Source organism: Lissotriton vulgaris, chromosome 3_2 (assembly GCF_964263255.1).
Source record: "Lissotriton vulgaris chromosome 3_2, aLisVul1.2, whole genome shotgun sequence".
Lineage (NCBI taxonomy): Eukaryota > Metazoa > Chordata > Amphibia > Caudata > Salamandridae > Lissotriton > Lissotriton vulgaris.
Window position 1 is genome coordinate 180,388,420 of NC_141690.1, and position 15,118 is coordinate 180,403,537.

The 15,118-nt window shown below is 47.5% G+C and overlaps 1 protein-coding gene across 2 annotated transcripts in view; it reads right to left on the reverse strand.

Moving 5' to 3' along the window:
• The window catches only part of HTT (huntingtin), a 2,178,328-nt gene that overhangs the window by 1,007,923 nt on the left and 1,155,287 nt on the right, over nt 1-15,118 (reverse strand). For both annotated transcript variants that reach the window (XM_086964158.1, XM_086964157.1), the window contains 2 exons: nt 5,266-5,388; nt 4,895-5,139 (listed from right to left, as the gene is read on the reverse strand). In XM_086964158.1, the coding sequence (XP_086820284.1) occupies nt 4,895-5,139; nt 5,266-5,388 (368 nt within the window). The remainder of the gene's footprint in view (nt 1-4,894; nt 5,140-5,265; nt 5,389-15,118) is intronic.

A 15,118-nucleotide genomic window follows, 5' to 3' on the forward strand; every position in this document is an offset into this window, starting at 1 on the left:
TCTCATAACATCCTCTGTCTCTTCCTGTTCCTCCTTTTTGCTTTGCTCAATCGCGCCATCCTCTTCAATCATGTGTCCTGTTTCAGCCCATCGTTTCCTGCAAAGACATCGTGCGCCAGTAACTCGAAAGACCAGCCCGTCATTTAACAGTGGCAACAATAGGTTCAGATAAAACTGCAGAACTTAACTTGAGAAATCAATCGCAAATAACGTTATAATATATCCAATCAAAGAAAACAGATTACTTACTCCCTTACGAGTGGGTCTTCATCCCTCCTAGTTACTGGGTGGGATAATCCTTGCCTCCGAGTCCTCAATAGATCAGGACCGAAGGCAAGGATTATGCTCCTTCAAAGATTACTTACCCCCACCTGGGCTACATTCAGCACTGGTTTAAAATAAAACCTTTTAAAAGTTGAGTCCGAAGACCAGTCTGCTGCACTCATGAGGTCTTCCAACCGTGCATGCACAGTGAACGCTTTTGATGCCATCGCCATCCCTTGCTAAATGTGCCCCGAAGACCTTCCTGTCGCAACCAGTCTCCTGCATTATCCATCTAACCCAGCAGGCTATCGTTGGAGAAGAAACCGCCTTGAACAGCTTTCTGAGTGCAATAAGGAGTAGTCGTTCACCTGGAGGGCGGACTTCCTCCGTTATCTCTTCGTAGGCCCTAAGACATTTCACCACACAGTGTTTGGGGGATTCGGTAAAGGCTGGATAAGAGATCATGCGGGTATTCAACTTGGTACGCCTACTTATCGTGAAGGTCACTCCATCAGGAGAAAAAACTCTAGCCGTTAAATCCGTGGCACGCACTTCTGAAATCCTTCTGCACGAGATGTGGCATAGTAAATTTTGCCAACTTCGCCAAAATCTCTTTCCGGGACAAAAACCTAATCGGTTGCCATGACAAGAATAGGTTCAAGACCAAATTGACATCCCAGAGCGATGCATACCGCGGTTCTGGGGGGAAAGACAAATAGATACCCTTTAGCAACCAGCAAACAAAGGGGTGTTCGCCCACTGGAGTTCCGTCCACCAGGGAATGCCATTCCAAGATGGCGGACCATACAACATTTATTCACAGGTACGCCAATCCCTCTTCCATCAGACTTGCATAGAAATTGAGGACATGCATTATATCCGATCCCACAAGATCCACTTCCATGCGCAAACATCATCATACCCATCTTGTCCATGAGGAACGATAGTGCTTCGTTGTCATGTCTGCCCAGGCTCTGGACAGCAGGACCTTAGAGCGTCTCGAAAGGCCTGGGAGTCTCCACCTCGGCTTGTAATCCCCCACGCCATGAGGTGTAGCGGGTCTTCCGCCACTAGATAGTGCGGTTCATTGTCTGGATTCGTCAGAATGCGAGGAAAGTGGGGGAGTCGGATTGGAGAAACCCAAGAATGTTCCAGAAAAACAGGAAACCACACTTGCAACCTTCAAAGTAGCGTTATCAGTACCGTGCTCGCTCTCTGCATGCGAACCACGGCAGACGCCCGGGTGATCATCGAGAACGGGGAAAAGTGTAACCCCTCTCTGAGCTCCAGTCCTGGAGAAAAGCATCCGTTGCTGCCGCAATGGGTCCGTCGTCCAATGAAGAACCGTGGTAACTGGTGATCGAGGCAGCAAGCAAAAAGGTCAATCGAAAAAGAACCCCACGGACAGCAGCTGGAAAATGTGAGGGTCCAGTTTCCAAACTCTGGTGTAACACAAGTGCCGGGAGTGCCAGCCTGCCACCTGGTTGTCCAGATCAGGGGGGTACTCCGCTGTTACTGACACCTGGCTGTCCAGACAGAAATTACAGAATTCCTTTGCCATGTTTGCCAGGGTACAGGATCTGGTACCCCCCCAGGTGATTGATACATCTCACTGCTGAGACGACATCCATCTTTAAGAACACAGAGGACTGGATACGGTCCTTGGTCCATTTCCAGACCACGAACTACCCTGCCAGGAGCTCTAGGCAATTTATGTTTAGGTGCTGCTCTTGAGGTGACCAATTATACCGAGGAAAAATCCCCACATTGAGCGCCACAGCCTGACCTGCTGGCATCCGACTTGATCACCAAGTCGGGGTCGAAACCGAAGATAGCTCTCCTGTTCCAGGCCACCATATGAGTGAGCCACCACTCCAACTCCTCTCTTACCTCGTCCGTCAGAGGGACCTCTTGCGAATACATGAGGCCCCTCCTTAATGTGCTTTCAGGCGCTGCAAGGCCCGATATTGCAACGGGCTGGGGAAAATCGCCTGGATCGAGGAGACCCACTAGGCGCGCGATCTGTCTCAACATCGTACTCTGTTTGGCTAATGTTTGGCGAATCTTGTGATGTATCTACGCAACCTTTTGAGAGGGAAGACTCAAGGAAGAAGAGGTGGAGTCTATGATGAAACCCAGAAAGACCGCTTCCCACGTTGGGGTGAGAAAATGCTTCTGCTCATCATGAATCCCAGCCCCTGCTACAGGTAGACGGATGACTGGAGATGCGCCCTCAGCCTCGAGGGACACTGCACTAGGATTAACATATTGTCCAAATAGATAAGCTGAATCCCCGGAGCCCGCAGTAAAAGAGTTAGAAACTCATTGGCCTGACCACACCAGAGTAATTGTAGAAAGTGACAGTGAGGGGGTAAATCAAGACCGTTAGGTATGCATCCTTCAGGTCCAGGCGCACCATCCAATTGGATGGCAGCAGCACTTCACTGAGGAGATGGATACCCTCCATCTTGAAGTGGTGATACACCAGCCACTTGTTGAGATCCCTGAGGTTGATCACCGTCCTCCGGCCCCCATCGGCCTTTTCGACCAAGAAAAGGTTGCTGAGAAATCCCTTGGGTGTATCACCAACCACAGATGACTCCCTTCTGAGGTAGAGCTGACACCTCTTTGTCCATCATAGCCGTGTCAAGGAGTGGAAAAAGAAATGGGGCGGGATAGACGTTTTGGCAGGTGAACCGTAAGACTCTATTCGGCACCCCGGACCGTCTGCAAAACCCATGCATCCACTGTAATGGATGCCCATGCTGGGAGGAACAAAGCCAAACGATCCCCACCCCCCTCAGCTGCGTTGAGGGGATAAAACTCATCATTCGTATTGTTGTTGTTGCCGCCCTTGTATCCTCCGTGGCCTCTGAAGAGTTGTCATCTTGTTGGGTTAAAGTTGTTGCAGCATGGGTTAGCCGGATACTTCCAGTGCCCAAGCCTTGTCCTTTTGCCTGGGAAGAAGAAGAGAAGAGACCGGTCGAGCGGCTCCCGCCACGACTGGCCTCTTGGAAAACCTGAGACTGAAGGCACGCTTAATATTTGTCTGTGCCTTGTCCAGCGAAATTAACTTTGCCACAAAAGTTCCCAATTCTTTTACAAACGGGTTGCTGGACAACACCCCCTGCACCACCGCTGGCCCCTCTGAGAGGCCAGGTCCCCCAATTTTAAGTCCACCTTGATCAACAAGGAGCGACGACGCTACGTTGAATGGGCCCAGTTCGAGTTTCCCTTAAAGCAGATGGGGCGCTGTGCCCAAATAGAGAGGACTTCAGGGGCAATGAGAGAACCGGAAACCTTGGCTTACTCAGCCATGTCCAAAACTTTGGTCATTGGACCAACAGCATCCTGGAGCCAGGACCTGTCAATTCCCTTCTTAGGGTACTTGACGAACTGTGCCAGGAACGTGGCCCAACTTTGCATTTATATCCGGTTTGAGTGCAACCTTTCCTTCTAAGGTGGGATGTGGACATTCTGCTCCCAGAGGGCTGCAGGCTTCGTTCTCTAGTGGCTTCCTGAGGTGGGCTGCCACATACTTAGCTACCTTCTTGGCTGATGCCCACTCAGCTGACCACAGATGGAAAATGTCATCCTGGTCCAGCATATCAAAAATGCCCTCCTGAGCGGGCTCTGGATGGCCCGTTGGCGTCCAATATCCGGAGGAACGTGCTTCCTCATCAGACTCTTCCGGGGAGTCCCCTTCCTGAGACTGTGGTGAATTGGGCAGGAAGGGATCGACTTGGGCGCGGGTAGGCCCTGTGGGGACACCCAAAACACCCTCAGAGTTCTCGTCCCCACTTAGGTAAGCCTCAGGGAGTTAATGAGACGGTGAACTGCACATCTACCTGCCTACGCAGGGCGACACTTGAGCACAAACAAGGGAATAAAAGTACAGACCCAGTTCTCTGCTGGGCGATTTACCAGACAGACAGGGAGGTGCGAGCAGTAACTGGACGAGCAGATAGCGTTTGAATTCCTAGATGGGAGACGTGTACCAGAACGTCGTGGCAACCCCGCAGCACCCCCTACCAGGTGGCAGAGAGCACCGTGGTTGTGTTGGGCAATAAAATCGCGTAAGGAGCACACTATTGGTCACGTGACAAACGTAGGGGAACCTGCCAAAAGAAATTTGAAAATATAAGACGTGCAGCAGCGCACGAATAAACAAGCAATTCCCCCCACACTGAGCCCTCGCAATCTTCACAACCGCGCCATTACAGTTACTAGAGAGAAAAAAGTATCCACTTAACTGGCTGCTGAGCAGCAAAGAAATAGGAGGAACAGGAAGAGACAGAGGATGTTAGGAGAGCCTGGTCAAGGACATTAAAGAAGGACCCTGGAGTTTTTGCTGTTTGTTTCCCTGGTATTCATGAGAAATGTATTTGTGGCTTTAACGGCTGCAGTGTTGTTCAAGTTATATTAAAGCAAAGAAGGAAAAGCATAATCCTCGCCTCTGGTCCGGACATAGAATTAAGCCCGCCAAGGTGTAGGACTTTCAACCTATTGCTTGCCTAATTTGACTTTCTCTGATGGTGAGGTATTTTTATAGCGTGGGTACACATAATTAACTGCAATATAGGCTTGCTTATACATACATAGACACTCCATACTACAACATAGTACCTACCTTGAAATGGTCTCTTCAGGTAGACTCTTTGCCTGCTGTGGCTCAACCTCATTCTGCTCTTCTTGAGTTGGTGTGCAACTGTCAATATCTCTCAATTGGTTAATATTCTGGCATGAGATCAAATGTGAAGAGAAGGATAGTTCCTGAATACGTGACAGCACAATGTCTTCAGTTGACTGGGATATAAGCACTCTCAGGATGGCAAGGATTCCCGAAATCCATAGCTGCACTGTGGTCACAGAGGCCTAATGACAGAATTGGATACATTTACGGACATTTCATTGCAAGGTTAAAAACATTGTTTCACTCTTTTAAAGAGATAAACAGCAAACCAGAAAGTTGCCTCCCCCAGTCCTTTCTGAATCACTCACCATAGTAACAGGAGTGACAAACATGCTCCTCAACAGCATGTCCACTGGTCGAAGGGATGATGGTGCCAATATTTCAAAGAGTGTATTCAGCACCCCCAAAGCTTCGTGGGAATCAATATGCATCTACAGAGAAAAATTCAAAACCATGTTTGCTGAATATCTATATTTGGAGCACAGACTATCAAAGTTACAATGAAAGCAGCAATCCAACAAATAAATACATCATTCTTACAATGCAACACAATATTTATTGTTCATATAATGTTGCATCTTGAGAAGGTTCCTGGATGGCTAAGAGGGCACTCCGAAAGAATAGGTTACAATGTGCTGCTATGCCTTCAATTCTCATACCTTCCCTGTGTACTACTGTCACTACAACTTATTTCTACTTCAAAACCCACAATAACTTTCAAGGCAAAACATTTTTTTTTAAAGCTTTATTTAGATTTTCATAAGAGAACATCACAAGACATATTCATCAGTAATACATTGCAGAGTACATAGTACAGAGGTACATACGGTTCATCCACAAAGAAGCACAGTCCCCCCACAGAAAAATGGTGGCATAGAATATCAGATACTATATGGATATATCATTAACCATCACATAATCATACAGGATACCATCAGTCAGGTGATTGAGCTATGCCATATGCAGTAAATGCACCCCAGATTTCCCTAGGTCTAGGGGCTCTTGGTAGTTCCTCCAAATAACACAAGAGTTGATCACAGCAAAAGGCGACATCTTTCAGCCATTGCGGAAATCTAGGCGCAGGCCTTCCATCCCAATGCAGCGATACTCTGAGCTTGGCCATCATTAGAGCCAAGGCCACTAGCCTGCAATTGCATGCTTTCAGATGCAGTACATTGCCTAGAAGGCAGATAGGCATGGTACAAAGCACAGGCTCCCCCACCATAGCTGTTAATGCTTCGGTTACTTTCCCCCAGAACTCCGCTATCCCACCACAACTCCATGCCAGATGTTGAAAATCGGCTGCTTCTGCCCCACAGCGCCTACAGTTATCAGAATCCCTGAGCCTATGCTTAAAAAGCTCTGTTCGCGTATAATATACTTGATGAATGCATTTATAGTGAATAAGGCGTAAATTCCTGTTAGCAGTGAATTGGCCAGTCAGTTTGCAACATGTGCCCCATTCATCCTCCGTCACCGCCTGCGGCAAAATAGCGTTCCATTTAGCCAACGGGTCTACAGGCATTTTATAAACAGGTGATCATTTTCATCCTGGTTTGTGTAACGTAGATATGCTGCAGTGCCGTAAGAGTAGGGGGCTCAGCAGGATAGCCGGGATATAAGGCTTTAACCGCAGCTCTCAGCCTACTATATATAAAGGTTCAATTATTTTTTATTGTTCAATCTTTAAAAACTTTTGACAGCATCACTTTTGGAACCGCCAATGTGTTTCGTCCCAACCAGGGACTTCTTCAGGGCTTGAACAGTGAATATAGTCTATTCTGGTTGACAATTTCTTATAGGTTCTTATTGACAGTTTCTTATGAATTCTTAATGGTAATAAAATATTTCAGAGTAAGGAGTATTCTATTTGGTGACCCTTTATTTATTCACAATTGATGATTATCGAATGTCACTTTAAATCGTTTCTTCATGTGGTTAAGGTATCATGTTTGATAGTCAGAAGGTCGATTTTACAAGGTAGTGACCCGGATATGGTAGTTCTGGTCTGTAAGGAGGGTCCTCGATCGTCTCTGCTCCAACAGGAATCATCAATTGTGAATAAATAAAGGGTCACCAAATAGAATACTCCTTTCTCTGAAATATTTTATTACCATTAAGAATTCATAAGAGACTGTCAATAAGAACCTATAAGAAATTGTCAACCAGAATAGACTATATTCACTGTTTAAGCCCTGAAGAAGTCCCTGGTTGGGACAAAACGAGTTGGCGGTTCCAAAAGTGATGCTGTCAAAAGTTTTTAAAGATTGAACAATAAAGAATAATTGAAACTGAAAACATCGACTTGTTGGTGAAACCAAATCTTCTTTGACTCATTCAGTGTAATAAATTGTGTTTAAAGTGTGCTGGGCTACTATGTGCTGTAAAATTGTTGAAGGTTAGGTTCGTTGAATCAGCCTTTAATTTGAGGGAGTATAGGGAATTGTGCTCCCAGCCCTTTGTTTGCACCTTTTCTGTTCACCAAAACTGATAGGGACTTTCTAGACTAGTGCTGGCACCTTATGCTTTGATTCCCTTTCTTTTGTCTGTGTACTATATATAAAGGTAGCCATAACCGAGCCTCCCTCATCTCGCAAGAAGGCCTGCAATCCAATAAATTCCCCACCTGAAAACATATCCCCCATAGTGCACTTATCCACAGACTGCAAAATTTTCAACGCTCCTGTTTCACACGTCACAGAAATCTGCCCATGGTGGAGCAGCGGCATAGCTGCCGCATACAGGGGCAACCTCACAGCCAGTCTCCCAAGTTCCCTCCACTCATATCTCGTACAGTGTACTGTATCGATCTCATCTTTCTCGAAGACCGTGGTGACATTAACTACCATTGCTTTCAACGGTATCGGGTGTACAGCACCCGCTTCGACCGCCACATGTGGCGTGAAGGGCGGTGCATTCTGCCAATAAGACGCATACTGCACTCACGCACACAAACAATACAATTTCATGTCTGGCACACGGAACCCACCCTTTTCGTACAGCAGCGTCAGAACCTCCCACTTGATACGCTGCTTTTTCCCTCCCCAAACCAAAGTAATCAAAATCCTGCGCAGTACATGAAAAAAATGCTGTCTCAAAATAACGGGTATGTTGACAAATAAATACAGAAATTTCGGGAGGACCACCATTTTTATCAGCGCCACCCTGTCTGCAAACGTCAATGGTAGCTGTATCCACCTAGCAACTCTATCTTAGAGTTTAACTATAGCAGTCCCATAGTTTTCGCACACAACAATCTGAGGATCTTTGTGCACCCAGACACCCAGGTATTTGAAAGGCTCATCACTCCATATCACCGGGTATTCTAATTGCACTCTTCTCGTACACTGCGTTAAAGTGAAAACCACTGATTTGTCCCAATTTATTCCCAAACCTGAGTACCATTCAAATCTAATGTATTCCCGTATCAGATTCTCTAAGTGCACCTCAGGCTCACGGACATATAGGACCATATCATCAGCATACATTGACACCGCCAAAGGCCGCTGTTGAAAACGGAGCACCGCCTGTGCATGCCGTTGCCGCAGGATGCAGGCCAGGGGCTCCAACATAAGGGCGAAAAGGAGCGGCGATAAGGGGCAGTCCTGCCTCGTCCCGCGCCCAATCGGGAATGCATCCCAGGTTCTACCATTTATGCGAACATAAGCCACTGGCACCGTGTACGCCATAGCCTAATCCAATTAGTGAATATAAAGGGTACCCCCATACGATGTAACACTGCCAGCATGTACCGCCAGTATATAGAATCGAATGCTTTTGCAGCATCCGGCAGGACTGCCGCTGCAGGTAGTGTGGGCTTCAAAAGGTGTATTACTGCATATAGCGTTCGTAAATTGTGCGCCGTGGAGCGGGTCAGCACAAAGCCCGACTGGTCCGGTAGTACCATCACAGGCAATAACAATTGCAATCTAGTGGCAAGGACCGTAGCAAGGATTTTAACATCCGTATACATTAATGATAACGGCCGATAGGATTTGCACCAATCAGGGTCCTTTCCTGGCTTATGAAGAGTCACAATTAACGGTTCACGGAGCGTGGCGGGCAACCTCTACTGTTCATACGCCTCTTCAAAGATAGCTTGAAGATCAGGCGCCAAGATATCCAAATATTCTTTATAAAACTCTGCAGGGAGTCCATCCGTGCTCGTTGCTTTGCCATTAGGCAGTGCATTGACAGCATCGCGTATTTCATCCAAGGTCAGTGGATGCATTCAAAAATCCTGCTGCTTCTTTGACAACCACACCAGGGCTATGTCAGCTAGATATTCTGCTATCTCAGGCTCCTCAGAAGTTTGCCTACATCTGTACATACCCTCATAGTACTAAACAAAAGAGGCTAGGATGCCCTCACTGTCACAATGCCTGATCCCATCCACACAAATTGAGTTGACTGTATTGTTTTTTGACCAGCGTTCAGTTATTTTTGCTGCCAGCGCTCTACCTGGCCATCCTCCCTCCCCATAATATCTAGCCATCCATCGTCTTGTCCTTGTTCAGTTCCATGTCCGCCAATTCGTTATACTCCGTGATCTTTGATCTAATGGTCGCTAGAATAGCAACATCCAACTCATTGTCATACAGTCTCTGAAGTTCAAGGAGCTCCAATTCAAGGGCCTTCATAGACACTCAAAGCGACTTAAGTACCCCAGCCTGTAGGCCAATACACGCCTGCGGATTGTTACTTTGAACACCTTCCAGAAAGTGTCCAGACCTTCCACCGTGCCTGAGTTGCGTTCAAAGTACTGAGTAAAAACTTCCCTGATACCCTCACGAAACCCTTGACCTTGCAGAGCTGAGGATTGCAATCGCCACTGAAACAGCAGCAGGGTATACTGAGGTATAAGCATAGTGAATAGCGAAGGAGAATGATCAGAAAGTGTCCCAGGCAAATGGGCAACATGCGTAACCCGCGAGTTTATGTCACTAGTAGTCAGCCAAAAGTCCAGGCGGGACCAAGACTGATGTGCATCAGAGTGGCAAGTACACCCCCCCCCCCGTGTCCCAGGCTGTCTCAACCTCCAAATGTCTATAAGGGACAAGTTGTGTTTCCCAGTCTGAACCGCCTGCGCAGCTTTCTTAACAGTTGGGTCAGATTTAGTGTGCCTACCTAGATCCGAATTCAAGATCACATTAAAATTGCCACCCCAGATAATAGCGGTCGGCTGTAGCCTATAGACTGTGTTCCATAAAACCTCATAAAAGGCAGGGTCATCTACATTAGGGCCGTACACATTAATAATAGTGACCATCATCCCACACAATTTCCCCTGCACTATTATGTACCGACCATCCGTATCAGCCTCCACATGGGACGGTTCAAACACAAGATTTTTCTTGATCAAAATCATAACCCCCCTCACATATGAGGAGTAAGACGACACAAATTTGACACCCGCCCATCTAGTGGCAATGTTATTTGCCGCTGTTTGTTTAAGTGAGTTTCCTGTAATAGTGCGACTTGCCCATCGTGACGATCCAAAAAAGCAAGAACCTGCCTCTTTTTCTTTGGATTGTTCAATCCTCTGACATTCTCATTTTATGCATGACACCCTACCACCCTCCAACAGCATCTATGATGGTCAGAACCGTAACAAGATCTGTACCCCCTGCACCTGCATCACACACAATACAACTAGCCCGCCTCCGCACTCTGCTCTGCAAACAGCAACCATGAATCAAATCCCCAACAACCCCCCCCACCCACTTAAGCATCCCAAACATGCTAAGGCACCCCAAGACCAAAAAAAAAGAGAAACAAAACCCCCCTCCCCACCCATTGTGAGAAGCTAGTCCACTCACAGCCTAGACCCATGACGAAAAAATACGTGGGCTATTCCCTCCTGGGGGACACCAGCCGCCCACCGACCCCATGGTGTTACCTAGGAGGGTCGGGGTAAGCCTACGTTCCTTCCCCATCACATCCCACAGTAATCATACCAACAATAATATACTAGAAATAAACAGAATCTAATGCACAATCGAGTGCACATACACCTCCCTCCACAGATCGACAACAGAATGTAGCTCGCAGCGGTCACGCCCCTGTGTGCTAGAAGCCAGAGAGATGTGGACATGTCGCAAAATATAGTAGCACAACAATGTAGAACTAAACGTCCCACCTCCCCAAACATATCTAATGCCATACCGAGCCCATTGTACTTGTACATAAAAGCACAACCAACAACCCCAGCAGGATAAAACCATCAGTCAAACGTTACAGATACAAGCACATCCCAGAATGTCCAGTGGTCCCAACTCCCCTTCACTCAGATATCTTATCTTATTTTATAACAGTTCACATTCCAGCCCTCGACCATTGTCTCAATTTAAGATCATATTATAGACTGTGAAAAGAAATCTCATTAACAGCAATAATCAAACTTGCAATGAACCACATCTGTATTGTACGGGAGCAGCATATGACCTGCAATAACTTGCGAATCTTCATTGTCCGCATCATCACCAGCCTTCCTGGTCGCAGCACTCTTCTCCAAATGCTTAATGTACTGCATAGCGTCTTTCGGGGTCATGCAGATCCGAGGCTTGTTCCCATACATTATCTTAAGCCGAGCGGGATACAACATGGCATACTGTATTTCCATATCCTGCAACTTCTTTTTGACTTGCTGAAATTCCCGCCGGGCCTGCTGTACCGTGACTGTAAAGTCTGGAAACAGTGCCACCTCCAGCCCCTGATAACTAGTGGTGCCCAGTTCTCTTGCACGTCTAACAGCCACATCCTTGTCTCGATAATTTAAAATTCTTGCGATAATCGGGCATGGTGGCATCCCCGGTACCGGACGTGGTGCAAGAGGCCGGTGCGCTCTCTCCACCACCAGAACATTTGAGAAATGCTCCGCCCCCAGCATGGTTTTTAGCAAGTCTTCCACATAGAGCTCCAACTTGCCCGTATTGGTGGATTCAGGCGCTCCTGTGATGCGCAAGGTATTCGGCGCGATCTCGCCTTTAAATCCTCGTTCTTGTCTCTTATGACCTCCAATATCTTGTCCACCTCAGAGCAAGACTTCGTGACACGTTCCACCTTGTCCTCAACTGTGGAGATACGTTGTACTGCCTCCGTCAGACGCACACCATGTTTGTCTAACTTCGCTGCCATGGTGTCCATACGCAAATTTAGGTTATCTATCTTTCCATCTATAGTTTGAAGACTCTGCTGCTTCGACAGTAGTACTTTTTCTAGCTTGGAGCTACTTCCAGATTCCATATCCGTTTCTGTGTCAGACGTCACCTGTTTTTGCGTTTTCTTCAGGCGCTTAGATTCAAAGGAGAGCGTAGATTGCAGGTGATTGTCCGGTTTACCCATCCTGTCACCTGAACAGACAATCTGTAGACTGTGTACTACACCCACCAACCAATCCGCGAACTTACGCAGGTCCGCCAAACTCAGTCAGGGCCACGCGCCCCTGGGATTGGTCGCAGTCGGTGCAGGCAGACACACTCTATGACGCAATCCCCAACCAGGCTGCTGAGAACGCTGCAGAAACAGTCCTACCACAGCTCCTAATCAGCACCGGTGCAGTAGCACTCACCAGAGCCACTCCGGAGTTATGTTGAGCACCAAAAAGGCCCAGGTATAGAAGCAGAGTCGGCAGTCCACCATGCGGCGCCACAGCAGTACCACAGATGAATCCCCCAGCAGATGTCACTCCAAGCGGCTATGCCCAAGCTTGCTCTGGATTGGGCACCACACCAGCCGCTTCCTCTAGCAGCAAAGGTGAACCCCAAACAAGCCAACCACAGCGTAAGCAGGCCCCAACAATCTTCACAATGTTGTCCAAGCGGGTATCTGAAAGCTCAATATGGGCTCCACAATCACGCCGACTCAGAAGGCGCCACCATTAATATCAGCGAGGGAAGGGGACTGCCAGTTTCAGTAGGTGCAGGGGTGCACAGCAGCTCCTTAACACAGCCCACGCCGTCTCATGCCGATATTGCGCCCAGCTCAAGCCAGGGCCACAGAAGCGAGCACCGGCCTCAGACAGCGCCGTCTTCAGTGCCCACAACTTCAGCGGGACACCCAGCCTCTCTCAGCGGCACCGGGGCTCGCCGTAGCAGCGGGGGGGCTGAGTCATAACAATCCGTCTATACTCTGCACAGCTCCCAGCCGACAATTCGCTGGACACACTCGAGTCTCCGCACCTGTAGCCCCTCTCCCCAGACAGCGCCGCCTTGTAAGTCCGCAACACCAGCAGGATTTCCAGCCTCACTCCAGCACAGGGGCTCACTGTATCAGCGGCAAGGCTGCGCCACAATGGGCTGCCCGATCTCCATGCGCCTCCCCATTGGCAATTCACGGCTCGCGCTCAGGCCACCACAGTCTCCGACGCTCACCTTGCATAAGACAGCTCCATGCAGCTCCGTATCAGGATCGCTGCCCCCCCCCCGGTGACTTCATCAACTACCGCACCGTAGGCTTCACTCCTCAGGTAACAGCGGCTCAAGCACAGCCAGGCCTTCTCGGCGTCATCCTCAGCTCCCACCTGCCGCCATTTTATGCGCGACCACCAGAGGCTGCATATCAATTTTCCGGAGAGGCAGCAGCTGCAAAAATCACCGTATCCGAAGCAGCAAACAATACAGATTCCAACGCACTAACTCTCCACCGCAGATGACTAGGGAAAGTAGAGGATACTGTACGGATTATGGCCCCGACCAGCAGAGTTGCACTAATGTGCGGCCATCTTGCTTCGGGCTCACTTGCGCCCCCCTTCAAGGCAAAACTTGAACCAAACTAACAAAGAAGAGTGTATTGTGCAGCCCTATCTGGAAGACCCATGATTGCAAGATAAGAGTTACTTCATTTCCTCCCTTTAATCATTCATAAAGTATCAGACAAATATAACAGATTTTCACATACCTGAAGAAAGGAGCTGAGAAAGATAAAATAACAGATTTTGTAGGACAATTCTGGAAAGAAAATCAACCCCAGAATGCTTTAAAAGGTTAGGTGCAGACGCCAAGTTGAAATTTCACATATTTCCAAAACATAAAGCTGTCAAACCAAGTTATATGTTCCACTGTGGAGCTAGAGGTATGAACTCTGAAACCAGATGTCCAAGATACGAATCAATGTAATATCATTCTTCTTCTTCGCTACCAAAATAAGAGAAGTAAAATGCACAATATTCACAGCACATATTAACTATTTGGACAGTGGGATGCATCCTCAATGTATACATTCACAACTCTTCTAATAGACTTTTATGATGAATTTAAGATGTGTAAGGACCACTAAGCTGTAATATAATTAGTGAATATTAATTCTACCAGCAGATTTATTGTAGTTTGGAATAAAGCTCTTAGGCACACACGGCATTACGAAAGCTTGCATGGTAACAATGCACCACAGAGCTGAGAATGAATTATGCAAGGGGCACCATTAACTTTATAGGAACTGCTGTCCCTTTGGTATGAAGAAACACTCCCATCTTCTCATCCTACCTCAATTCAGACATAGTATAACAAGTTACTTACCACTGGCAACGATGTATCTGTAAGAAACATATGGTAGTTATAGATTACTTACCTTAGAATTACCCCCAGGCGTCCGACACGATCAGGATAATTTTTTTTATTAGCAGAATCCCTGCACGTTGGAAGAGGATGTCGGTCGACTACGTGGCAGTCGTGGGTGTCATGGTCGCAGGGATGACGTCGCTATGCCTACTTAGATGCCGCCCCTGCGCTCTGACATCAGTTCTGACAATACTTCCCAAGCCAGAAGTTCAGAGCCATTAAAGACACTGGCCACCGGAGTGCCAAAACTATTGCCCTGTAAGGAAGTCCCTCTCCTTACAAATCAGTTCGCAGAGTGGGGAGGATGGGTGGATCGGTAAGGAATCTATAACTAACCTATGTCTCTTACAGAAACATTTTTACCAAAGGTAAGTAACTTGTTCATCTGAAAGAGACAGTTAGTTATAGATTCCTTACCATAGAATAGAAACCCCAATAATACCATCCCCGGAGATGGGTCTGCGAACCAAGTTCCCAGCAGAGAGTCCTTGAGAACAGAACGGGCAAAGTAACCTTCCCTCCTGACTTCACTATCCAGGCAGTAATGTCTGGTGAACGTGTGAATAGATGCCCATGTGGCTGCATGGCAGATGTCAATAAGTGG